This window comes from Grus americana, chromosome 5, assembly GCF_028858705.1.
Source record: "Grus americana isolate bGruAme1 chromosome 5, bGruAme1.mat, whole genome shotgun sequence".
Classification (NCBI taxonomy): Eukaryota; Metazoa; Chordata; class Aves; order Gruiformes; family Gruidae; genus Grus; species Grus americana.
Window position 1 is genome coordinate 4752576 of NC_072856.1, and position 27206 is coordinate 4779781.

The following is a 27206-nucleotide window of genomic DNA, read 5'->3' on the forward strand; positions in this document are numbered from 1 at the left end:
TTTCAGTTGAAAATCAGATTGCTTTCATGAAGCTTTAGGGTGTTTCAAATGGGGAAGCTCCCTGAGATCAGCTGGGTTTAGCAGCTCCTATGTGCCCGCGCTCAGCTGTGTTCATTTGAAGTTTGGTCAAATTCCTGGTCAGATTTTAAGGGACAAAATAAAATCCAGTGTTATTTTTATAAGGTTATTAGCACTGATATAAAAAGATTAAATGAAAAGAGCATGTGCAGTTTTCTAGATTCTATAAATCTTTTACCCAACCTTTTTTGACACTAATTGATATTTTTCTTCTGTGAGTTATTCTCCTTTACAAATAGGTATTTTAAATATAAATCCTGAAACCCTGGATGAATTCTAAACAGAGGTTGACAGCTGCATTTCAGCTTGTTGGCCGTAAACTGAATAGTCACTAAACATGAAAACGGTCTGATTAGCTCACAGCACACTTAACAGCAGTTTAACTCTGCACAAAAAATATCATTAAAAGGATTAGATTCTGCTCCAGAAAGAACAGCTGGAAATGGTCTATATTAATTTTGCCTGGTTTACTTTCCCCTTTTCATGATCTGGCTTTACAAAGTGTTTCAAGGTAACAGTCCTGTCCCTGGGCGGCTCCTTTGGTTAGAAACAAAGTGGTTTATTTTAAAATACCTATAATGAGATGTAATGAGAAGAGAGTAACTGAAGACAGGGAGAAGGTGGGTGATTAATAACCACGTAAGATACATTAATTAAATTCACTTCTCTTGAAGTAGATTTCCATCCATTCTTTTGCAAACACTTACTTGTCACCTTTCATAACAATTTGAAAGGAAAACCAAGCAAGGATCTGTGTATGGTTTTTGGATTTCTGACACGGTGATGTCAGTGTTGTAGGAAATCCCAGAAGAAAACAGTGGAAACTGCAGTATTTACTATCTTGCTTGATAGAATATTTCCATTTTTCTCGCTTTTTTATTTTTCCTTTTAATTCTTTCAAGATACTGTGAATTTTCAATCATTTTACACCTTGACGTTGTTGTTGTTGTTGTTCTCCTATCAACTCATAAGTAGTTAAATTTTTAGGTAGAAGAGGATAATTACTATGTTTCCACTTGAAATATTGTGAAGCCCCAAGGGCCTGTCTTGGACAAACGTATTTTTCAGCAGCTCATTGTAATTTTGGTTTTGACTGAAGATCCAGCAAAGTTGAAATCCACACCCATCCGTAGAGAAGGGTGCATTTTCAGCCTTTAACAATAGCTTTATTTAGTAGGATTTTAATGACTCCTTTGCTTTGGACTTGCAAATAGAGACGGTTTCTGCAAAGGGGGGGCGGGGGGGGGCTGTCCTGAGGATTGCAGGATGGTTTCGTTTGCCGTCCAAGTTGACAAAGAAGAGCCAATTCCGTGGATGATGATTATGCAAGATGGAAAAGTGCTGATAGACTGTGGAAAAATACAAGTCTGAGCCTAACCGCTCTGCAAACCTGCTTCAAAAAAGGAGCTTTGAGTAGTTGACCTGGTGCCGTATGTGGGCGACCTGTAGTAGCAACGTTGTTAGTCGCATTAGGGCGAACAGGCTGAGATGGGGAGGGAGAGGAAGGTGCTTAGGGTGCTTGGTTTCACAGAGAGCAGGAGGCAGCTTTTTAGGAGTTTTTGAATGATTCTGGTGACGGTTTTTAAGCGGGTGGTTGTATAATTGTCCTATATAATACACTTTTAAGATATTTTTTCTTTTTTCTTTTTTTTTTTTTTTAATTTTCAGTAATCACAGTAAAGTTTCAGGTGATTGATCAAATAGAGAAAGGAATGCCCAAACATTTCAGCTTCAGGTTATGGTTGAGTAGACTTTTGCTGACATCAGAAATTATTAATTACACCAGCTAAATTACAAAGATGTTATCGTGGCTCTGGGAGCCAAGAACACCGTAATTAGGAAGGCTGTTAGATTCCCCATTCTGCTTCCTTGCTTTTGATTTTAACCATCAAGGCACTGAATCAAGGTAGAAGTGAACTAATTTACGTAGAGGGCTTGGGCTTGTTTCAAGAACAGTGTGAACTAGAAATACATCGATCTATTAGCAGATGCTGTTCTCTCAAGAAGCTCCAGTCTTCACCCGCATGCAGATACGGACATGGAGCGGCGTGTCCTATACTGTTGTATATTAGACCAAGTACGGTGTGATGGGCTTCTTGGGGTGAAGAACTTAGAGTGTAATGGATCGTTGACAGCAGGTTAAACAGTACATATGCTTTAATTACATCACTTTTGCCAGTATATGTTGTATGCTCGTAAAGTTGCTTGCATTGGCATCTAATTTACAGAGTTCAGTGAATTCTACATGCATCTCGCTTGCATTAAAATCATCCTGTAGCGTTACTGAAAAAGACAGCGTCAATAATTGTTTACATAGGCTTTAAAAATTATTTTAAATTTCTTAACATGGTGATTTTTTCATCTTCTTTCACAACCTGTCATCCTTCTAGCTAGCTCACTCCTGAAGTGAGTTTTTTAAACAAACCTAAATCTGAGATGTCTGGTTTTTTAGCTGACACAGCATCTTCCCTTGTCGGAACAGCTGCGTGCATCAGTATCATCGCTTGGTGTCATCAGCGTGCTTACAAGAGCCGTATTGCTTACCTTCTGACAGCTGAAATGCTAGACATCTATCTTCAGACCTCAGAATGGCTAATCTATTTTAATTTAGTAAACTTGAAAATACAGAGTGTGAGTTGTTCATAGTTGCCAGAAAAGACTTAAAGCCAAGGATATCATTTAGGGGAAGCCACAACCATCAATGTCTTCAGGTGCATGTTTCTACCTTTGTCCCTAGGCACATGTCCCAGTTCAGAAGGGCACTTAAATATTTCTGTAATGCCTTAGATTTGCCCAACCGAAGTCACCAGGGCTGGCCGATGCCAGCAGAACTACTTATGATTAACATTAGATGCATTCTTTAGATGCTGATGAACTGGGGCCTCTGATAGTTTAAGAATGGCAGATGGTTGGAAATGTAATGTTTCTGTACGTTCAAGTTGGAGCTATGAGTCGCACAGCAGAGCGTTATTGGTTTGTTTGGGGTTTTTTTTGGCCATTGCCATATCTCCATAAGAAGGAAATTAAACTGTTAAACATGGAAAACAATTGGCATTGCTGCTGATAATGTTGTTGTTATTGGCTCAGAAATAGAAAATATGATGTTAGTTGCCACACAAAACTTTGGAAAATGAGGAGCATATTCTTTTATGCAGTTATTTTAATAACTTTTGCAGTTTTTAAATAGAGGTAAATATCAGCTATAGGACCTATTGTTAAAAAGTGAAATTTAGAAGTAATATAACTTTCAATATGTTGCATTATAGTATTTAATCACCTGTGCTAAAAAAAAAAAGGTACTTCAAAGAAGTCTTTCAATCCTTTACCAAATTTTCAATTTTCCTATACTAGACACTGCAGGGGAAAATACGGCTATTTTTTTTTCCCCTTTATATTCCATGGATTTCTTTGGTCAACATGTGTTTCAATCATGATGAGGACGATTTTGGAAAATAACAGCAGCAGTGAAACTTGTGTAGAGGCTGGCTGGCTTTCTCAATCTCAATGAGTCTCACATTGTGTGTGGAGTTTTGGTTTAATGTGTACTTCTATTTTGCATTACAGCAGATTCCTCTTTTAAAAAATCCAGGTGAAGGCAAACTTAGGAAAAAATATTTATATCTTCCCTTTAAATTGTAGCATCACCCAGACTGTAGACTACAGCGTTTCCTTCCGATCAGGAGAGCTGGAGTGTCTGTGGATTTATCAAATAGCGTTTGGAAAATCTTTCTACAAAGCCAGAGCTTTGCCTGTAACTGGGGCACTCCTGGAAGTCAATCCGAACTGGCAGGAGTACGTTTTTATGAGTTGAAGGACACCAGATGAAAGGCCACCTCAAGGCTCCGTGGAACAGGTCGACGGTTGTCCCGATGCCCGTCCCTCCCCATCCCTGTCCTCTGCCAGCAGAGCAGCGTGGCTCAGTGCTCCCCAGTTTCCTCAAGGCAAAATTAATCCAGCTTGCTGAAACTGTTGATCTGAACTTCTCCGCTGGCCTTGTCCGCAGTCATACTGCGAGAACTGGCAGAAATGAGGGTGCTGGCAGATTGGTGAGGACGGTCACTGGGAACAGAGCAGTAGCAAAGAGCAATTGCGAGCAACAACCCTTTCTGCAGGCACCCAGAGGAGTGTGTCCTCGTGGCCACTGCTGGTCGTGTGGCTCAGTAATTGTGCTGCTGGTTAAGCTGTGCTCAGTCCCCTGAAAGCCCATACGTAGATATGGGTGAACAAAATATTCCCAAGTAAGCAAAAAGCAATTAAAAGTTATTAAAGCATCGTTAAAACCCATACAGGTGGCTGGTTTGTAATGCTAAGTGAGAAAGACGAAACGCTTTCCATTTCAAAGTTGCCAAAGGTTATGTAGTAAGTCAGGGGTGAAGCTATGGATGAAATTCAAGAAACCAGACATAGATTGCCTTTCTTTACATAGTTCAGTTACATAACATGCAATTCAATTTTAAATGCATATATTAAATATCCAGTACATCAATTTGTGACTGGCATCCACCCCACAGTCAAAAAACTCATTGCGATCTCTTTGCATTTCTGTTTGCTTTACAAACTTGTAACAACAGGGAAGAGAGTCTGGAGCTCCCAAAATCTGAGGCTGTAGTGATAAAATAGCAAGAGAACTGCCAGGAGATGAGCTCTTACAACTAGATTTTGCAAATGATGTATGAAATATGTATTTATGCATTTCCAGCAGTAGTTATCTATCCGTGGACTGAAATGTCCTCACAGAGCTACTTAGAGGACGGTGATTCAATCCCAGCTTTACTGTTCTCGGAGTTGGAGCACTTGTAAGCCACTTTGTAAATCTCTTCCTTAAGCAGCTTATTTTTAAGGGCATTTTAGGAGTGGAGCATCTGGCTTGACTTTTAGATCATTTTGATTCTGTCTGTCCTTACACTCCGATTGCTTCAGACACGGACGTTTTTTGTTGGTGCTTTCTGTGTCCTGAACTTCCAGTTAGGTGTTTCTCATTGACTAGAAAATGTTGAAGCCATCACAGGCTGGAAGAAGGTGGTCTGAATAGTAAGCTGTTAATAGATCTCCTTGAAAAGGATGTGTGGTACAGCTTCGGGGGGTTATGTCCCATCCTAACAACTAAACTTTCAGTTACCAGAATTATGGTGATGCTGTCAATGGTAGATCCAGGTTGTTGCCCAGGTCTGTGCAACAACTAGGTACAAAAGATTTCTTCAGGATGAATTTTTTCCTTGCATTTAAGTTCCATCTCTGCATTACAGCTTAGCAAATCAGTGCTACGCCTAGCCGGAGATGCCTTCTTACCACCACCTTCCCGTGCTCTGGGACTGCAGGCATAAATTTTGAGGGTGGCTTGAAAGTTTATTTACTCAGACAGACTTTCAGCTGAGTCAGGAAGAATTGCATCACTGGTGCTACTGGCTTAATGATGCATTAGGCTTTATGGCAACCGTATAGTCAATGAGCTGTATGAATACGGGCTTGAAGCGCAATGAAGATAAGTTAGGAAAACGAGCGTACCATTTTTATTTCACAGCCACAGGTAGGATAAGGCTTGTACAAAGAATGCTTTTCCTTTTGAATGATATTTTGTCTTTTGACCCTTGTTTTCTACCTTTGTTGTGCTTTTTCTCCAGCTGGGATGACAGCAGCTCTGTCAGCAGTGGGATCAGTGACACCATAGATAACCTCAGTACTGATGACATTAACACTAGCTCCTCCATCAGCTCCTATGCCAACACACCTGCCTCCTCCCGCAAAAACTTAGACGCACAGGTAAGATTTTTGGTTTAGACAAGTAATATTTATTATTTTCTCTGTTCAATAGGTATAATCATTTTAAATTGGATGAACTTGAACATCCAGCCTTCACTAGGGATGGTATCACTGAAAAGGCAACGTCATGTGATAGTAACCGCCTTATCATACGTGGCATTTACGAATATTTCCTCTATGCGTGGAATCCATGGCATCTCTGCCGTGGTGGTGTGGCAACAAATGGGTTCTGCCTTCCTGTACAGAGAACATGCATCAGTAGATGGGATTTTATTATTATGTCGTAGGTCTAGAAAAAGTATTATGTTTTTTCTTAAATGGTAGAATTTAAGTCAACATGAAGGTTTAAAGATTATTTACACTTCCATTGGAAATGTAGGCATGCTAGGCAAGTGAAAGAGATTAATTTAAACTTCCAGGGCTGCGTGTTACTGCAGGCTTTCTATTTTTGGCAGCATTTCATAGGAGGATAAATTTTACGTCCATTGGCAGCCTACGTGTACATTTTGTGCTCAAGATACCACACATCCAAAGAGGGCAAAACAAGTGAAGGTATCCAACAGTTTTTCATTCATCAATTAGACTGCATAGTACTGAGATTTGCAGTAATATAAACTGCCTTTTTCTCCCCAGCTGTATAGAATTTTGTTTGGAGAAGCAGGGGACTAAGTAGTCCAGCTTTTTTCTTTGTACACCCACCTGCTCGGGGGACACAGGTGTTGTGTGTCAAAGCAACCAAGATGCAGTCAGTTGGCATTGCAGTAGGTAGAGGAGAGGGATGTAGGTATGACCTTCTCCTCTGTTTCTTTCCTCTTTTATTCTTCTCCAGTCTTTTTCATGATTGGACCCTAAATCTGTTTTTAATATCAGTTTTAACGTAGACATGTGGTTGCTGTGAAGTGTTGCTCTGCCTACAGGACTGTGGTGCAAGCATATATTAGTCTTTGTTCCCTTGCCACAAAGTGCATATTTGAGCCTACATTAAAGATTTCCAGTTAGCCTCTGGTTGTGTATCAGCGATTGCATGTGTGCTCGAAACTGCTAATACAAGTCCCATACAAGTTGAGAGGAGTTAAGGTCTGTCAAGCGTGTTTTTCAGTACGTAACAGTGACATAGACAACTAGAAGTATTTTTTGACAATTGCTACTGTCTCAACATTGTAATAATGTTTTAAAAAAGAAAGAAAAAGGGAGATGTGACTAAACATTAACCTACGAAAAAAAATAGAAACTCATTTGACTTCTATCTTCCGATGGATCAGATTCTTGGAAACACCTCTGAGAGATCAAAATCTGTGTTGACAAACTCCTCTTCCTCCTCCACAACTCTTACAGCATCCAAGGGAGTGCAGACATACACCAGCTGAAGCTTGTACAGACAGTAGAGCATAGGCATTAGAAGAGGAAGCTGGGAGCTAAGACGTACCAGTTGTGTTTGCAGTTTTTTTATTTGTGCCTGTGACCTGCTTCTCTCCTCAGTTTTCATGACTAACAATATTTATTCTAGGTATTACTGTTACCTGCAAATTATTGGCCATAAAATACTTTGTTTTCATTTGAACAGAATAGCCTAATCTTGTCAACCAAGGGATTGGAAATAGCATGGAGTGATGGAACCATGCGTAGCTTGCAGGGTTGATTTTTTGCTACCCAAAGTAGTCCTCACAGCTCATGAAACAGCGAATGCTACCTAAGTGCCTTTTCTGTCTTACTTGGATACCGTATGATGGCCTGTGCATGTTCCCTGTTGTGGTGAGCCACAAAGGGCTGGCAGACATCTGCACGGGGATGTGGGCTTTTTTTCTCAGGGTATCCACTCCTTTGGTTCTCCTAATAGTAGGCACTTAACTTGTAAGCTGCTGTGATTCTGCCACATCTTTTTGAGGTGGTACAGAAGTTGGATTTCAGGTAATTAAAGAGGGAGCGTGAAGCTAATACATGTGCAACTGGGAGTCCAGACAAATAATACAGCAACATCAAAGGGAGAGAGCCCCAACATGTCAGTGTCTGCTGATAAAATCAGTAACTTTACTCAGAATCATCTCTGCAAAGGAAGAAGACATGGTTGCAGTAAAAAATAAAAGTGTTTACTAAGCAATTGATTTTCAGAGCTGCCGAATACCCCGTACTCCAGAAGCTGTAGTTTCTCCATCTTTGAGAAGCAGGACTTAAACATGATATTAACTCCATCTTCGTAGACTTTCATAGTTGTAGCCCCTTTTTGTAACAAATCTATGAAGATGTTTGCAAGTTGGTTCTGAACAAGCTGGTGCTTGGAACCAGAATTTACCTTCCCATGTTCCCATGTCTTGCTCTGATTATGCCAAGCACCAAACCACTTAATGTAGCTATACCATTTTTGGGGCCCTTTATATTGCACAGACTTAGATAAGTTACCTTTTAGCACAGCACTGCGTATAGTAAGCCTTTAAAGTCATGTCGTGCACGTACTGTAAGGAGAAATTAAGACCTGGTGGGCATTTGAAAATAGCTGAAATGAGATGGAAGAGATCAAGTAATAAACTTGTTCACATAATGCTAAAAAGATCAGAAGACAGAAGGCAAAGGATTCCTTTACGTAGAAGACAGCAGCATCTTTAAGCTGTTGGATGAAGACAACTTCTCAGTTTTGTTGGAGCAAAGATGGGTTTGGTCTCTTTGCAGCTTCATGAATAGATTTACAAAACTGTAGGAATAAGTCGAGAAATCCTGGTGGTTACCGCTACTCCCAGCTTTGCTCCAGCTCATGCTCGCTATGTCTTGCCGTGACCTCCAGCAAACAATATTTCCACTTTCACCCACTCCAGGCCTTTCGGGCGGGTGGAGTTTCAGCTGCAATCCCAAAGCCAGGTTTCACCATGTTTTGCTTTGGATTCCTTAGTCATGTTTCTGTGCTGTTCTCAGTGTTTATCATTAAACAGGAACACCTCTGGCCAGAGGGCTTCAAGGGTGCAGCATTTCAAAGGCTACGAAAAAAGTTGGGCCGTGGGTGTAGTAGTGGAATGAAATGGAAGAGAGCAAGGATAGAGGACTTGTTGTAATGCCGTTCTCTGTGTTGAGGCTGTACTCTTCTTACAGATGTAAAGGGGGGAAACAGAAGGGACAGAAACATTTCATAGTCAACCAAAACTAGAACAGGCCCTTTACCAGCAAGTAGCTGTATTCCTTGCTCTCAAAGGCTAATGGTATAAAAAAGCAATTCCAGACAAGGTACTTGAAGCAAGATGCTAATGAGAGCGTGTGAGGGATGATACTGAGGTGGTTTTGTTGGTCGATTATTTGTTACTCTCCCGAGATCTGTAAACTTAGGAGTATGTTTGCACAAAGTGATGATTTTAGAGAAACAGAGGATGTAGAAACAGTCACACTGTGAACTTACTGCACACCTACCAATGGTCGCAAATAGAAAGGTAGCCGTCCCCAAACCTTGCAGCCATACAAAAGAAGGAAGGTAGAAAGCAAGCAGTGTTTCATTCAAACCTATGCTGAGTTGCTCTCTTTGAATGGAGAGGCGGGGAAGCGACATTTGCATAGCACGAGGAAAACACAACAAGAAAATAATATCTAAATCCATAATTCAGTGAATGCTTGTTAGTCGAATGGCTCAGTATACAGACAAACAACCCAGGCCCTGACTGTTTCACATGACTGAAGGTAGACCATTATGATGTGTGGTGTCAGCTTTCACGTACTGATTGCTTAGACTAGTTTTTCAGGCTTTAAAAAAAAAAAAAAAAAAAAGTAGTTACAGTAGAAAGCAAAGGAAATTAAACCACAACCCCCCCCTAGATTCTTGAATATTGATAGCGTGATCCGGTAAGAAAAGTCATAAACTCAAAACATGCTTGAGGAACTTAAAAATAAAATAAAACGTTTTGCTGAAAGCATGGTAAATTATCATTCATCCTTTCCTGTGCTGTGCTTCTCTGATTATCTAGAGGCAGTAAAAAAAGTTTGTGGGCTTTATAATGCTCTGGGGTATTTAAAACAATTTCCTTTGAGGTGATCTTACTATTTGACTACTACACAGTGCTGAGCACATTGATCTTCTGCTGAGGCTGCAGGGAAGAGATGGCACTCAGCATCTTACCAAAATTCACCAGCTCGTGAATTGGCAGTCTCTTTCATGGTCTCGTGATGGTTGGAGAACGCTTCAACTATGAATTTTTTATCTGAATCAGGGTCAAATGCGGACATTTATCATTTGTGCCTGATCACAAAATACTAGTTGTGTGTTACTAAATTTGCCCAAATTAACCAGCAGCATTTGACAGGAGAAGTAGAATTCTGCAAGACTAACATTAGCATTTTCTATTGCTAATGGTATGAGGAATATATTCTGTATCTAGGGTAATGGATTTAAGTGTTTCTGATAATTTGGCAAAGGCTTGCTAATGAGAAAATTCTATATTTGGCATTGATCTTTGCAAAATTCTCCATTAAAGACTGGCAGTTCAATGAGTTTGTGCAAATGATGGGGAAAAAAATGTTTGTAGGAGTTGAATATAAATTAAGAACTGGTGTAATCTGTGTATTTAAGTCAGACTTGAGTGTTGTTAGAAAGCTGTTGGGGATTCATTTTTCTCCAGTTCTTGGGTGTCCTTCTAATACGTTAGATTGGAATGAACAGCATTCCACAGCTTCAAATCTGTTCAAAAAGCTGCCTTCTCGTGCTCTGGAGATCAGATTGCCAGACGAGAGATAGGAAAGCTGCAAGAACAAAGGAAGGCTGGCTGCACAGGTTTGAAATGATTTTTGGCATTGCAGTAAAAAGGTTCATCAGAAATTTGAGACGGAGGATTATAAATGTCACGGAGCTGAATATGTCCTTTATAAATCAAGTGCTTTTTCTTTTTTTTTTTTCTCCTTTCTTTCTTTCTTTATTCTAAGGGGCATGGCTGTTATGGGTTTTTTTATTATTCCCTAGCATATTAAAAAAAAAAAAAAATCATTGATGGGGTTCATTTCTTGCTGTGACATTTCCTTATCAAAGGCGTGTTGTGTTTGTTGGTACTTGGAGATGACTGCTGAGTTTATTAATCAGTTTGACAGTTCTCATTTATGAAGCTTCTTAGAAGAAAGGCTTGCTCTGAAGGTTGTATTACAATTCCTTATCTGTCCTAGACTGATGCAGAAAAGCATTCCCAGGTTGAGCGGAATTCCTTGTGGTCCAGTGATGAAGTCAAGAAATCAGACGGAGGATCCGATAGCGGCATAAAAATGGAGCCAGGATCTAAATGGAGGCGGAATCCCTCTGATGTGTCGGATGAATCTGATAAAAGCACTTCTGGTAGGAAGAACACTGTTATTTCGCAGACGGGCTCCTGGCGACGGGGCATGTCAGCTCAGGTTGGCATTACCACACCAAGGACTAAACCTTCAACCACCTCAGGCACATTAAAGACACCTGGAACAGGTGAGAAAAGGTGTAAGATAGAAACAAGCCAAAAAGTGTGTTGGGTATGAAAACAGTTTAAATACTTTCCAGAGGCAGAACCTGAACTTCAGGTAATCCTGTCTTTATTTTTAGGAATTGTTTTAACCTATGCAGCATCTCGTATGTCCGCATTTCTATTTCTGTTCATTTGAAAATGCATTTTTTTGGATTAGTACACCGTGAAAGTTGTTTTCATTACAGCTCTAGTCTTAAGCCAAGCTATTAATTGGGCACGGTATTGCCCTATGAAGAATAAATAATGTAATTTCAGCTTTTGAAGTCACGGTTAACTTTAAGAACACACAGTATGTGTGGCTGAGGAGATTTTTTAATTTTTTTTTCCCCCCCCATACTAAACCAGCATGTTAATTTATACTAAACACGACTTAGTTCTGGATTTTCTTATAACTGTATTAGTGATTTTCACACTTGCAGATGTGTGAATGAAAATTGATTGAATTTGCTTAATCAAGTAATATAAGTTAATGCTTCTCCTCTTATTTGATCGTGTACACAATTGTACATGAAAAAGTTGGTGTTAGATACTTTCTTGAGCAATGCCTTTTAGGAAAATTATACTAACGGCCTAACACTGCTTCTGTCTAATGATAAAAAAGATCAATCTGTGGCAGCTACAGAGGGAAACATTTTTTTTTTCTTATCTGTCACTATTACATAAGACCGTTTGGCTTTTCATATTCTCGAGGGCAAACACACCACATACTTTCTCTGGCAAGTCTGCATGTATAACTCACTAGAGTGGCATGTAAGTTCAGTGCAGACTAGATCATAATTTTTAACCACACTCTGGTGGCTAACACGCTTTTGCTTTTCATGCTGCTTTGAGTTTCATCATTTGCTCGATGTTTTCAAGTCATTAAATATTAGAATTCTTTTTCTATTTTTGTAGGGAAAACTGATGACGCCAAGGTATCAGAAAAGGGTAGACTATCTCCTAAAGCTGGACATGTTAAACGTTCCCCATCAGATGCAGGACGCAGCAGTGGTGATGAATCCAAAAAGCTTCCCACAAGTAACTCTAGAACAACTGCTGCTAATGCTAATACATTTGGATTTAAGAAACAGAGCGGTTCAGCCGTAGGCATGACTATAATCACTGCCAGTGGGGCAACTATCACCAGTAGATCGGCTACCCTGGGAAAAATCCCAAAGTCATCTGGACTCATGGGTAGGACCACTGGTCGGAAGACTAGTGTCGATGGCTCGCAGAACCAGGATGATGGCTACTTAGCACTTAGCGCCCGAACTAATCTTCAGTATCGTAGTTTACCCCGGCCCAGTAAATCCAGTAGCAGAAGTGGAGCTGGGAATAGATCTAGCACAAGTAGCATAGATTCCAACATAAGCAGCAAGTCAGCCGGGTTGCCTGTCCCTAAAATGAGAGAGCCTGCCAAGGTAATCCTTGGAAACTCTCTGCCAGGATTAGTCAATCAGACTGATAAAGAGAAAGGGATTTCGTCTGACAACGAAAGCGTGGCCTCATGTAATTCTGTTAAAGTGAACCCTGCATCACAGACGGCTTCTAGCGGAGCTCAAAGTACTCACCAGCAAGGAGCCAAGTACCCCGATGTGGCCTCTCCCACTTTGCGCAGGTAGGCAATAAATTCGTTGATTGTGCGATGATGTTAGTCGGAGCTGAATGATCAGGACTCTTCGAGCCGGGCCTGGCTGTGTTTTGGGGAGCACTTACTATTTAGTGTCCTACGTCGAGGTCTTTGTATTTACATTTAATTTCACAGCAACAGATTGGCCGGTGTTGTAAATACTCAGTCCATTACGCGACAGCAGCAAAAATTTAACATTTGGAAAAAAAACCCAACCGTCTGGCAGAAAGTTTGGCAATTGTGATACGAGTCTCTTTGTTAAAAAAATCATACCTGAGGGCTCCGTGCAGGTACGCAGGAGTAAGAGTTTTCTTACCTGAAGGTTACTGAAGACTTCTTGCACCAATGCATGTGTAACAAACCTGGAAATTCTCCAATGGTGGATCAAATTATAAAATTGACAACAGGAGAGTTATTTCAGATTTTCATTAGGACAGCTGCATAATTTGACCTGCCATATGTAGATTCACGTGCCTAACCCAAACCAATCTTTCAGTTGTGTGGATTAGGCCAGTGTGTCGCGAAACCCGTAACATCAGGTTGTTTGACTGTGTAGAAGAGTCCTAAGTAAAGTTACTGTCTAAGCTGGGTTGAATTTTCTTATTTTAATAATATTTTTTGAAACAAAAATCTTATTTGTCTTCTATTTTTCCACCGCTGCCCCACACATGCTTTTAACATTAATATTGAGTTGGTCAGGAATCAGTTCGTTGATGCAGTGTGCATCAAAGCCTTGATATTGGTGAAAGCTTCTGATAATATTATTTTTCAATTTAATTTGACATCGAGTAGCTTGTCTGTTTCAAATTGCGGTGTTTTGCATTTCATTTTGTCTCGACGCCCATAATGCCCATACAGTTACGCTACATCATCCTGCTTCCAGTGATGTGAGAAAGCCACATTCCATCTGAAGCACCAGTGCAAACATAATGGCTGTGATGGCAGCTTAAGCTAACACTGTAAAGAGTTGTAAACTGTTTCTTTTTAGATGGGTGGTTTTATTTGAAGAGCCTATACGAGGATAATTCAAGATGTTTCATTTATTTTGGTACTGGTTATCATTAGATAGGCCATGTCCTTTAGAACATTTAATTTTCGTCAATGACTACTTAAAACCTCCAACGGACCTTTCATTTCTGTTGCATACCCCATGAGAAATGCAGATTTTCAGTGCTGCAAGCCTCAGGCACATTAATCTTGAAATTTGATTGGAAATTTGTTTTTATTACTAGAAAGCCACGTTGCTAGTCACGTAATTCAAATACTGCATTAGCAATATATGAAATCTCAAAGAGAAGACATTGAGGCTCAATTTAACTATTCCCTCATTTTGATTACAATTTCACTCTTGAATTTTCACCAGGCTGTCTAAACAGTCATGTATTGAAATGCATCGGGGTTGAATTTGGCCTCGTCTGCATATTACTGATTGCTAGAATGACAATTAAGAAGATTTCAAGCTCGATTTTCATAGTCAGCTGAGTTGCGCGCATCATTGTTTGCATACTTTCTCTTCATCCTGTAATTTTTTAATAGTATACAATAAATTAGAATCCATACCTTTGTAATGATATAGATTCACCTGCAAGTCTGTGAACATACGTAACTTCTATGCTGTCATAAACAGTGAAATTCTACAATTCTGCGGTAAGGACCATCACTGTTCTCTCAGTATTCTCTTTAGCTCCAGTGTTACGTAGCCGGCACGTCCCTTAAGTGAAACCATCATTTATCTTGATATATTGTGTTATTAAATTGAGCCTTCATCCTTTGCCGTATATAACACACTGCTTTTCTGTTAATGGGAGACATGCGTGACCCAAGAGCCAGCTCAGATGTATCAGTCTTGTGTCAACGATAAGAGTAAGATGTCCTTCCTTGCAGGGCACGTCCTTCCAGAGTTAATCTCTGTATTGATGTGACCGTCTTCTGGGTTGGATTTTTCTCTGGCCTGAAAGGAATGCTCTCCAGGCCACATCCTCTTCTGAAGGCATTCGTTATGAGGTTGTGGTTCGACTAGACGCTGCCTTTGGCAGCAACATGTTTCTGTTTGTGCGGCAGCGTAGCATCCTTTCAGTTGTGGTAGAGGTGCTTGGGGAAGACTGCGTAGCTTGAAAACAGCTCGTAAAACTGTTGTGTGGGTGGTCGGGGGTTTTTTTAGGCTCCAGGATCCTGTCTAAGAGTACGGTTGCCCCCAGTACAACTGAAGAGGTGGTGTGCAATGGCACAGGAGCAGGAATACCCTAAGCTGGTATTGCTGCTGACGGCCCTGTATCATTGCAGTATAGTTTGACATTGTTCTCCATACTCACTCTAATAACATGAACTCTACATAAAACCTAGACTCTAAATGTCTCTAAATCCCAGTAGGAATGGGTTTTAGCATTCAGGCTGACTTGTCTGAGTCAGTGTCTCCTAATCAGTGAGGTGCAGTGTCCAGGTGAACCAAGTTTGCCAGATCTGTGCTGGTTTGTGAATGGGTCTCTACGTCAGGTGTTGAGAGGAGTGCAGAGCAGTGCTGGATTGTGAGGCAGATGTAGACTGGTATCTTAGCTTGATCCAGCAGTGTTGTCCAGGTGCTTTGCGGCCAGTATGCAACAGCAACCATCCAGTTGAGATATGTTCCAGGCGTCTTGCACAGGGACACTCTACACTGTTGATGAGAAAAAAGCAAATCCGTATAGGTGTGTGTGAGGAAAACTAAGGTTCCAAGGAGCTAAGCGGCAGAAACAGAAGCAACGTTTTGGGCTGGATGTTTGAAGCTGGAGTCAAAAGCTACACTTCCTTCATAATTTTGAGGATCAGTTTTAGAATGATTGATAATCTTGTTTTAATCATGTTTACTTCTAAGACAACTTTGGTAAAAGCGATGCAAGTTGGAGAAGCTGCAGTCGTCCTCCTCCAACCGTGCTTTTAGATCCCCTCCCCTGCACTACGTCTGGCACTCAGCTAGTCTTTTACTGAGCCAGTTCCAGGTGCCAAACCAGGTAAAATCTCATTCTCCACTCCAAAAAGAATAGTTTCCAGCTAGCTTGGCTCCTGAAATGAGACAAACCTACATTTGATATCAGTAAATATTTTTCCTGTTACATCCCAGCAAATACTGCTTCTGTGTTGAGTGTTTGATGATTTGCACAGAATTTACCTGGACAACAAGCTTTCAACATCTAATATTCCATGCTTCAGATCAATCAATGCAGTGTTTCTCTGGTATCCTTTTTCTTCAAGGAGCAGAAGACAGTATGGCTGTAATTTAGCTTTGTGCAAGTATTACTGACGATTCAGAGAAGAAACACCTAAGATAGATTTGAAGCTATTGTAATTGTCTCTGGGCTTTATTGAAGGTGGCGTGAACACAAGGAGATTTAAAAATTTATAGTTGTGTATGTCCAGTCTAGGATCATTTACTTAATGTTGATTTTCTGAAGCTAAGATGATATACGGTCTAGATATAAAATATCCTTGCATTTAATATTCCATTTTATGTATTTTTCATGGTTTGTTTTTTTTTTTTTTTTACAGACTTTTCGGTGGCAAGCCTAGTAAACAAGTTCCCATCACAACAGCTGAAAACATGAAAAATTCAGTAGTCATCTCCAATCCTCACGCTACTATGAACCAGCAGGGTAATCTTGATTCACCATCTGGCAGCGGTATGCTGAGCAGTGGGGGCAGCAGTCCTCTATACAGTAAAAACACAGATATGAACCAATCTCCACTAGCTTCTAGTCCCAGTTCAGCACATTCAGCTCCTTCCAACAGTTTAACGTGGGGTACCAACGCAAGTAGCTCCTCTGCCGTTAGCAAGGATGGCATTGGATATCAGTCTGTCAGCAGTCTTCATACCAGCTGTGAATCCATTGATATCTCTCTGAGCAGTGGAGGTGGGCTGAGCCATAACTCCTCCAGTGGCTTGACTCCAGCCTCTAAAGATGATTCTCTGACTCCCTTTGTCCGAACCAACAGTGTTAAGACTACGTTGTCTGAAAGGTTAGTAGGTTTTTCTCTCGTTTCCCTACGTTTGTATGTATCCCAAATGTGAATGAAGTCCTGGCAGCCGTAGCCAACACTGCAGGTGCAATTGAAGTTGTGGTTCATGCAAGGTAATGCTGAATGGTTTTAGTAGAACATACAAAGAAACCATTCCAGGAAAGGAGCCCAGTTCAGAGCAAGAGGATGGGTTCAAGTGAGGTTTTTAATCTGCTGTGGTAGCCGATGTGACAACTTCTCTTGCTACCATCTTAGACCTAATATTTGAATTTTGCATCATGTATTATCCTTCCGAAGATCTCCACTTAGTTGATCTGGTAGTGATATGCAAAAAACCCTCTGTCATTATTGTCATTTTGATTGGAGAAGCCAACTTTTTCTTGTTAAACTTCTTGTTTATAACATTTGACAAGCTTTTAAATTGGAGGCCATGCTGAAAAGAGAAGTCCCTGTCTCCTTAGGCACTCGATCCCTTCTTGGCCTCTACCTGCTGCCCTGTCCCATCTCCAGCTGCCCTTTGCAATGTTTCAGTACAGGCATTTGTGTGAATGCTTCGTGAACCCAACTGGGAGATGGATCCAACTGAAAAACGATCACCTGAGTTGTATCTCAGACGGATCAGTTCCCCAGCTCCTTACACGATGAGATTCATCGGTATCTGTATGGACAGAGCAGGAGCGGGGAACAGACTGAGCAGGGAGGCGGGAACGGGACTGCATTTTCAGCATCAGAGCTGTATTAACGGCACATTGAGCTAATGTCGGGATAAACTAGACAATGACTTGCAGTGCATGCGCTCTGAGTGACCCTTTGTGGAAGGCAGTAGTACCCCTGCAAGCATTGGAAATCAGCTCTATCCTGATGTGCAATATGTAGGCAGGTAGCGAAATTTTTGTAGTTGCCTCTCAATGTAGAAAATTGCCGCTGAATGTAATGTTCTGACAGTTTGGGTTTCTGTTTGTGTTTTATTATAACTCCTTTCTGTTCTCTCCTCTTTTCATTCTAATATTCCTTCTCTTGTTTTCTGTCTTGTTGGACTGATTCTTCTAGCCCTCTTTCTTCCCCTGCTGCTAGCCCCAAATTCTGCCGAAATACTTTGCCCAGGAGACAGGACAGGTAATGCTCTTTCAGGACAGGAGTACGCACAAGGCTGTAGGTTTTGTTGCCCATCTCGGTGAAGCAAATTGTTTTGTGACAGACTGTGCTCAGTTGAGTCCTCTGCTGTGTTCATCGTTCAGGTGTGAACTGACACAAAGACATGCCAGTGAGAGTCCCCTCAAACGTCCCATTTATTTACCGAAATCAATCTGGAGAATGGCATACGGCAGAGTTGGCGTGTTTTTGGTGTTGCTTTTGTTGCTGGGAACATCTTTTGGTTTCTGGGGGTGGTTTTTTCCCCCCCCGCTCCTCGTTTCTTTGCCAAAGGCAATTTGAAAATCTTGCCATTTTTTTTTCTACCAATCTAAACTCTCACTAGCATTTCAGCATTCCTCTGGCATGCTGCTGTTCCCACTGCCTTTCAGGCCTGTCCTTCTTGTCGTGAAGTCCCCGTGTCATTCAGTGTCGTCAGTCTTTTATTGCAGTTTGACTCGTGAGTGTTTTGCGGGGACTTGGGTACATCCATCCTTGTGAAAATGAATGCAAAAGTTGGGAAAAGATGACTCGAATCTAAACATTCTAGCTCACTTTTGCTCACTGCCATAATTTTAAGCACTCCCACGCTGTAATTTAGCTATAAGGATTGTCATTAAATTAATTAATTTAAGCACGTGGATATTTTCTTTAAAAACAAATTAACAGACTCTGCTCAGTTACAAGTTCATCAGTTGTAAAAACATAAACTTAAATATTTGGGGTTTGGATGGCTAATAGATTCGTTTTACTTTGCTAATGGAATTTAAGCAAAGTTTTGGAAATTTAAACAGTCTGAGCTCTGCTAAACGTTGCAGCTGTGTAACAGTAATTAGCTGCATTCCCTAAACGGGGTCTGCTGAAAGAAATGACGGGAAGGTGGTTTGGACTTGAAGATTCTCATCAGTTTTCACAAACAGTCTGCCTCACGCCTGCTGAAAAGCATTTTTTTAAGCACCCATTTGACATTTAGAGAGCCATTTTTGTTCATTGTGGGTAGGAGAGGTAACAACACCACGATGTGAACAGATGCGATTCGTTGGCATGGTACCAGCTGCATGTTTGTGCAAATCCCCACCTGGGCAAGGAGGTTTTTGCATGTTTCTGTAGGAAGGCCCTAGCACCTTTTCCTCCGAAAAGGTGATGCAGATGTTTGTACGTCCTTCTTCATCCTGATCTTATTCCTTCCTTTTTGTTCTTCTCTGAAGTTCTTTTCTTTTAACTTTTCTGCAGCGACCCACATCTTGATAGGAACACTTTGCCTAAGAAGGGACTCAGGTATTGGTGTTTCCACACGGTTTAACAGCTTTTGTTGTGGCTTTGGAGTTTGGTTTGTGTTTCTGTTGTGGCTGGTGGTGATGGTCGCAGCCTTTGCAAGAGGTGGCAACAATATCGTTCCTTTCTTTCTTTCTTTCTTTAATCCTCAAAGAAGCCCATTGACCACTGTGCTTTTTTTCATCCAGTCGCTTCTCCGCTTGAGCAAGAACTGTGGCTTTTGCTGGCTGAATTGCTGAAAAGCATCTCATAAACCATCACTGGGCTTGACTTGAAAACGATAATTTTGCAGCTTCTATGGCTAGTACATGGAACGACTTGAAATCATTTTTACCCCGGGAACCTTGTTGTTTATATACAAATAGAAAATATTTTCAATATCATGCCAAACCTTTTAGGATGAGATTGGACATATTAATTTAAAAAAACCCATTTGCTTCAGAATACCTAAATATATAGGCCTGTTAGAGATAATTTCTACTCTTCTAGAAAAGAACAAAAAAATCCCCCAAACAAACTTTTGGCAATTGTCTTCTCATACATTTTGTATATCTGTAAGGTTGTGGGTTTTTATAACATAAAAAAACTGCACCAAAAAAAGAGTTTTCCATTGATACAAACAATTTGAGCAAGATAATAAACATTAGGTGTATTAATTAAATGCTTTAAGTGTTAGAGAATTTACATAAGATATCTCAGACAATTTAGAAAATTGCAGCTTCAGAATTGCTTAACGCAGCTTCTAGGATCGCTGACTGATGCCTTGAAATTGCAGCTGCGATTTATTCTGTGCTATCCACGTTGTTCTTCGCAGCAGCTTTATCCCGTGAAGCCAAGTGCTAAAAGCCTTTCTTAAAACGGCGCGTTGTTTAAAATGTTTCTGTGGTTATCAAGTATGTCTCTAATGAATAAAGACTCTCTTTTAAGACTGAAACATTTGAGTGCTGAAGAGGTAGGTATTAATGCTGGGGAGGGGGGGAAATTCCTTAGACCATTAAAGTAAAATGACTGTTTAAAGCCCTTTTTTCTAATAAACTGATATATGTGCAAAGTTTGAGATACAGATAGTCAGAGACTGTTGCATAAATGTTGAGGCATAAGCAGAAAAGTGTCTTTTTTAAAAGTAGTTTTGAGTTTTTGCAGTGTTAATTATTGTAGCGCTCGCACTGATTTAAAACCATCTTAATAAGTGATATCTTACTGTAGAGTATTTAGTTGGAGGGAATCTAATTAATTAAATAGATAGTATCAACTAATAATAGGCTCCAAGGGTTTAGTTTTTGGAAGGAGAGCTAGTAACCCATAAATATTTCTCAAAAGCAGATGGCATAGCATAAGACACACACTGAAATCCATCAGCAGAGAAGTGTTTCCATGATGCACTTTCTGTTGATACCTGTACCCTATCACGGATTTCACATAACACCTCTGGTCATATATCTCTTTTTCAGGCATATATAAAAGCAGATTTAAAACTTTGCTTAAGCCGAAGCCAGCGGCTGTTTTGCCGTTGATGTTAGCATAGACAACGTTCCTGTTGTTCTCTTTGCGTTCAGAAAAGGCTAAACTTAGTCTCCTTTATGATGAGTTAATGCTTTTAGTTTTGAACTAAATGGAATACACCTCCACAGACCTTTACATTAATGTCTTTGGAATATGAATTATTGGGTCGCAGCTTGTTTAAAAATCTGATAATGGCTTTGTTGACTTGAATTTTGTTGTAAAGTGACAAAAAGCCAGCTAAGCTTAGCGATGCACCAAAATACTAAAATAGTGATAGAATTTAGGCATAACCTAAGGAAAGAAATGGATTTTCCAAATTATGGTTTTGTTTTTCAATCGTGCATACGTTAACACACACTACATTTTGTTCTGCAGTATACAACTTCTGTCTGTAGCTTTTTGTTTGCTACTAGTTTGGTTACTACTGAAGCCATCGGAAAGGAGGTTTTGGGAGGTTTTCCCAACCAAAAGTGGAATGAATTAGGAACAGCTGGGAACAGCTCCTTAATTTAGAATTGTATTGGGTTTATATCATTTTTATTCTTAAAGTTCATATGAGAGTTCTTCCATCTTTCTTTCCCTCTCTCCCTCCCCAAGTCTTGTGACATTTCATGGTGGTTGTCTTTTTTTAATCTTAAATAAATGTCAAAGTTCATTTTGGAAAAACCATTTTTGCAGATATACTCCATCCTCCCAACTCCGTAATCAAGAAGATGCAAAAGAATGGCTACGGTCCCATTCAGCAGGAGGACTTCAGGATACTGCTGGCAATTCTCCATTTTCATCTGGATCCAGCATAACATCACCCTCTGGAACTCGATTTAACTTCTCACAGCTTGGTGAATAATTATCTGTTTGGATAATCATAGCAATACATTGTATGTCTTGAAAATAGCGTATTACACAATACAATTTTCTTTCAGCAGCTCCGAGTCCCACATTCAACCTCAGGAAGCACTTTCATTGAAATGAGCGTGACTAATTAGCATTATTATCTTGTATGCCCAAAGGTGCCATACTTGCAGTAACTCTTTGAAAATACTTCTCTGGAAGTTATTAAATGCCTTAATATAAATTGCGAGCTACTCAGTAGAGCTATTTGTTAATACTACACATTGATGTGTTTAAAGGACTTAAGACGTTGCCTACCTGTTTAGTAATACTGCTTTAAAATCCAAGCATATTACTCACCGTATGTGCCGGTCTCATCGGTTGGAGATTTTTTTATCTCTGTAGGCATTTTTCAGGTGCCTTGTTGGAAAATTGCATAAAGCTCAGTCTGAAAGAACAGATGAAAGTCAGAAAGAATGCCATTCCTTCACTTAAATACATTGATAGAAGTAAACACTTCTGAAATGAAGGAAACAATAAGAGTTGCTTGACAGGATCCCTAAAGCATTGCAGGTTTTAGTTGACCATATCAACAGTTGAAATAACCTAATTTAAAGTGCTAGTAGTTGCTCGTCTCTGGTGGGCTGATTAAATATTACTCAGTTGCCTTTGCAATTTGGTTAGGTATGTAAGTCTAGCAGTATATACATATACTGTCTTGAAGCTAAGTGGCATCTGGAAACTACTATATCAAACTGACTTTTTCTGCTTCTTTTTGACTTTCAGAAGCCCCTCCGTCTTTTCTAGAACGATAAAGAAATAATATGCAAAATAGTTAAGCCTTTACTCGTGCACTTCTTGTGTCGTGTGAATTTGCAGCAGCTTATGCGCTCACTTATTTCCGGTGCAGTTTTGCATCGCAGCAGCGACATTTCAGAGCCTTTTTTTGAGTGTGCTGAAAAGAGACAGATTAAATAAACAGCTTTAAATAAACCGACACTTAACAAAATTTCAGCTGAATATACACACAGTGTAATTACATGGCCAACAGCTAACAAACTGTCATGAAAGTTCATGAAAGCACCTTAATGGTCCCCCCCCCAAAAAAAAAAAAAGTGTAGTTTTAGGCCCAGGAAGTTAACTCCTTATGGAGAATATTGAAGATTATTTACATTAATAAGCTTCGAAAGCTATTTAACAAGCAAGTAACACAACAAAAAAAAAAAAAAAAAAAGAAGCTATTTTTCTGTGTTCTTAAAAAAAAAAAAGCTTGGAGGGATCAGTGTCAAGAGAGGCCACTGCATTTAATTTAATAACAAATGTCGATATCAAAGTCGAGCACCTTGAAACGGAATTATTGTATCTTCTGCAATAGTCTGTGTCAGTTGATGGTGCATATAGAAACAGGCAATGACAGCACACCAAGAGGAACCTGCCAGCTGAACAGCAATTTTGTTGTTCCTCCCTTTTCTTGTTCCCCACAAATCAACTAGTTCTTAGTAAATAACAGGTACAAATTTAACACCAAGTTCTTTAAAAACTGTAAAACCCGAGTTCTTTAAAAACTCTACACACTGGCTGAGAGAGTATTGGGTTTTGAGGCAAAATTGATATTTTCTAATTCTTAGGACCTCATAGTGGAAAGAAACAATTCTGAAATGTACAACTATTAGGAAACTAAGGCTCTTAAAATTTCTAACTTAAATACATAGAAAAATGTCATTTTCTGAGAACCTGAAGACTTTGAAGGAGATAGTTCATAAGGCCTGTTCTATATAGGTGAAGTACTAGTTTAAATTCCTTCAGGCATTTTAGTTCTTTTTGAGCAAGAACTGTTCCAAATTAAATGAGGGTTAATTAGTTCATGCCTACAAGGTGTTGGCGAGTGGACTGAGCTTGTCTGTAGAAGCGTAGACATATCACCCAGTGTTTAAAATGACCTTATTTACTTGAGTTTTCTTATTTGCTAGCTTGATTTGCATACCTCTTTATCATTTGAATTCATTGAATTTAGAAAAATAATGAAGCCTGGAGAGGATGACATCAAAACTTTGTGTCTTTAAAAAAAAAGAAAAAAGTTTTTTTGGTAGTTGCACAAAAATTAGGTATGAAAATTTGTGGTCGTGCAAATAAATTGGTGTTTATTCTTCACTTAATAGCAAGCCCAACCACTGCAGCCCAGATGAGCCTGTCAAACCCAACCATGCTACGGACCCACAGCCTTTCCAATGCAGATGGTCCTTATGACCCTTATAGTGATACGCGCTTCAGGAACAGCTCGATGTCCCTGGATGAGAAAAGCAGAACGATGAGCCGGTCTGGCTCTTTCCGCGATGGCTTTGAAGAAGGTCAGTAAAGTATGTGATGGTGCTGGAAACGATCAGAAGATGGCATTCTCACATAAACCAAGTATTAAAGTGGTGGGTTTTGGTTCAGCATAGAGGTCACTTCAGAGCACAGTTCTCTCTGTGCGGAGCTCTCAGATAAAACTGTAGTCCCGGTGATCGTTGTTCTGATGATATTCATTCAGTGATCCTTCTGGCTGGACATAGGAAAGCATCTAAATGGTGTACCTAGACCATCACTGCTCAAGAAATTGTTTAAACACATGCTGTGCTTCATTTTTAGTGATCTCGGAATGACTCTAGTTCATGCTTAGAGTTAGCATATTAGTGTGTTTCCTTGAATAGGACTATTCTCCTGAACCTAGCCCTCCACACTTCTGTTTGTAGTATAAATAATTGATATCAGCCAGACTGTTGTTTCTATCCCCATTAATTTTTCCAGCATTTAATCTGTATTCAAATTGTCTTTACTTTTTATTTCTGCTGAATGTCCTGGGTTGATATCACACAGCTTGCACAGAAGGGACCTGCATAGTTCTTCAAAACATCTAGGCTCTTCTTTTTAATTCCTCATCATCTTTTCAAATATGATAAAAGAAATCCATGTAAATATATAAGAAGAAAAAGTCACTTACCTATAAATATTTAGTTTGGTTGCTACTGATCAAGCGACCTTATGGCTGTAGCAGGAGTAGCTATGAGCACATGTTAAAACCCTCAAGTATTGCACTTTGAGAAGTCAAGTGTGGGGTGACCTCTGGTAGTGGTTCATAGGAAGTTCTTTCAGCATTAGCTCTTTGAGTCTTAAATCTCATTTCTGGCAAGGATTGGGAGCTTGGTTGGCTATAAAGTACTTTGTCACTACAGGTCACGCAAGCTTTTGCTGACTTGCTTGCTCCACGGCTGAAGACCTGCACTTACTCAGTAGTGGTAAACCCAACGCCCCGTTGTTGCTGCTCCCCTAGAGCCAGGCATGTGTGGCATGGGAGCCACACTGAAGTGCTTGTAGGGGCCTTGGGGAGCCACAACGTGCCTTCCTGGAGATACTGGCTATCCCATCAGTTTCTGCCATTGGAAGGGGTGGAAAATGCGTGTTGGATATGACTCCAGAAAGATTCGGGGCTAATTAGTTATTGAATTCAGCCAATCTAACTCCATTACATTTAATTGTATTTTAGAGACCCATGGCTGAGGATCTTCATTAGGGGTTGAAAATTATTTGAATAACGCTGTGGGGCTGAAAATTGTGTCGTTGCAGGAATTAACCTTTGTTTGTACAGTGCTCTCAGAAGGCTAGATGATCATGAACAATCCAAGATTGCCAGATATTTAGTTGAATTGCATTCTGAGATGAACAGTCCTCTCTCTCGATAGAATTACTTAATATAATCTGTGAAGGAGTTTAAATCACTGCATCTGTCTTATTCTTAGATGATTTACTGAAAAAGCTGCTACAGCAAAACTTACTCAGATTTTATTGAAGACATCCTCAAAAAAATTGTAATCTCGGTCTTTTAGATGTGCTTAAGATTGCAGCAGATCTGTTTTGGCATGTTGGAGGTTAAACTGTCTCTTATAATTCAGTAATTCTTTCCAGGAGAGAGGCCAGTTTGGAAGAATATTTAATAAATATTACATGTTTGAGGACAAATCATTTAAAAAAAAAAAAAAAAGGAAAAGGGAAGAGTTAGGTGAAATGTTCTGCAAAGTGCTTTTCCTTCTTTTAAAAATAATAATAAAAACGAAGTCCAAGAAAAACCTACCAAGTTATGGACTTGAAAGCAGTGGAAAAAGATCACATTTGTGTGTGAGGCAGGAATTTGACCCTACAGTGGACATGCTGAAGAAGCCCCTTTCAGATTTTCCTAAATTTTTGGCACCTAAGAGAATAATAATATTTTTGTCTTTAGGTTAAAGTTCTTCTGTCACTTCTCTGGCCATACAAGAGGGAGGGATAGACTGCTTATTAGGTCCTGCTTATTTCTCAGGGAATCACAAGTTAGAAGTGAGGAAGTGGTCCTGAATATGGCATATATGTTGTCTTGTGCTTTTAAACCCATGGATCTAATTCACCTTCATGTTGAGAGAATAGATCAAAAAGTATTATAGAAATTAAATCTGTGCTTAATGGACAAATTAATTTTATACAATCAGCTAGTGTCAACGAAGCATAAATCCAGGTCTTAAATAAAGCTTACCGATCCAATTCTTAGTTATTTATTAGCACATAAGATTACAAGACGTTTGTTTCTTATTAACTTCAACAGGGCCAGGATTTATTCTTAAAAGACTTTCTTCTTTTGTCTCGATAGTGTGAAGTACAGTCATGTTCTCTCACAGCACAGCATGTAGGTCGAGATGTTAGCCAGCCTTGCAGCACGTAACCCTTTTGATAGAAGGGTTTCAGAACTGGGGAGATGCCAGCAGGAACAGCCTCCAAACTATCCAGAACTTCATGGGGGGAAAACCAGCCTAAAACTGAAGTGGTCTCATAGCTATCCACTTGTCCCACTTCCCTGGCCATAAGTCTTCTCCAGGAGCTGCTCTGCCTAGAGAGAAAAGAATTAAATTCATTGTTGTGGGATATTTTTATTCCTTTTTGTCCTTCTGATTGCAATACCCATTGTTCTTTCTGCTCTTTGGACAGTTGATCACGGCTAGACCATTTCTTTCCTAACATTAAAAATGATACATGCTTGCATATGCATTTATAGTGCTTTAAAATAATAGCTCCAAAACAATTTGGGTTTGTAGCCTGCGTGCAGATGCATGTTAACTGCAAAAAACAGGAATCACATCAAGAGCATAACTGCCTTCAGGCTCCTAATTAAATAGCCTTAAAGTAGCCATCTGCAGATACTTTAAAAAGAAATTGCGCAAAAAATATTAACTCCTTAGTTGTCCTTGAAACTAGGAATCTCAAATTCTGTACACATTCAAATGACGCAGCGGCGATGTTTTACGTGGCAGGGGTATGATTCCCAGAGTTATATGTTCTTTCCCTTTTTTTATTTTGAGTCTCCTTTCCTCCTTTAAAGTCCAAAAGTGGTCTTAAAAATTCCAGTTGATGCTAACTCAAAAATGTGTGCATCCCAATCGGTTATAAAGAGATCTGTCTCTTCTCTGGCCAGTTGCTACGGTTGCTTTTTTGAGTACATTTCTATTAGCAAAAACTGCACAAAGGAAGAATATAGAGAGGCAAACCAGAAAATAATAATATATTCTCTGTAT

At 39.8% G+C, this 27206-nt stretch overlaps 1 protein-coding gene across 9 annotated transcripts in view; it reads left to right on the top strand.

Moving 5' to 3' along the window:
* NAV2 (neuron navigator 2) overlaps positions 1-27206 on the top strand; it is a 408453-nt gene that overhangs the window by 347431 nt on the left and 33816 nt on the right. For 7 of the 9 annotated variants that reach the window (XM_054826434.1, XM_054826435.1, XM_054826436.1 and 4 more), the window contains 8 exons: positions 5700-5838; positions 10963-11254; positions 12186-12888; positions 16423-16890; positions 17941-18006; positions 19255-19299; positions 21478-21638; positions 23790-23978. In XM_054826434.1, the coding sequence (XP_054682409.1) occupies positions 5700-5838; positions 10963-11254; positions 12186-12888; positions 16423-16890; positions 17941-18006; positions 19255-19299; positions 21478-21638; positions 23790-23978 (2063 nt within the window). The remainder of the gene's footprint in view (positions 1-5699; positions 5839-10962; positions 11255-12185; positions 12889-16422; positions 16891-17940; positions 18007-19254; positions 19300-21477; positions 21639-23789; positions 23979-27206) is intronic. The other 2 variants (XM_054826437.1, XM_054826432.1) reach the window with 1 other exon arrangement.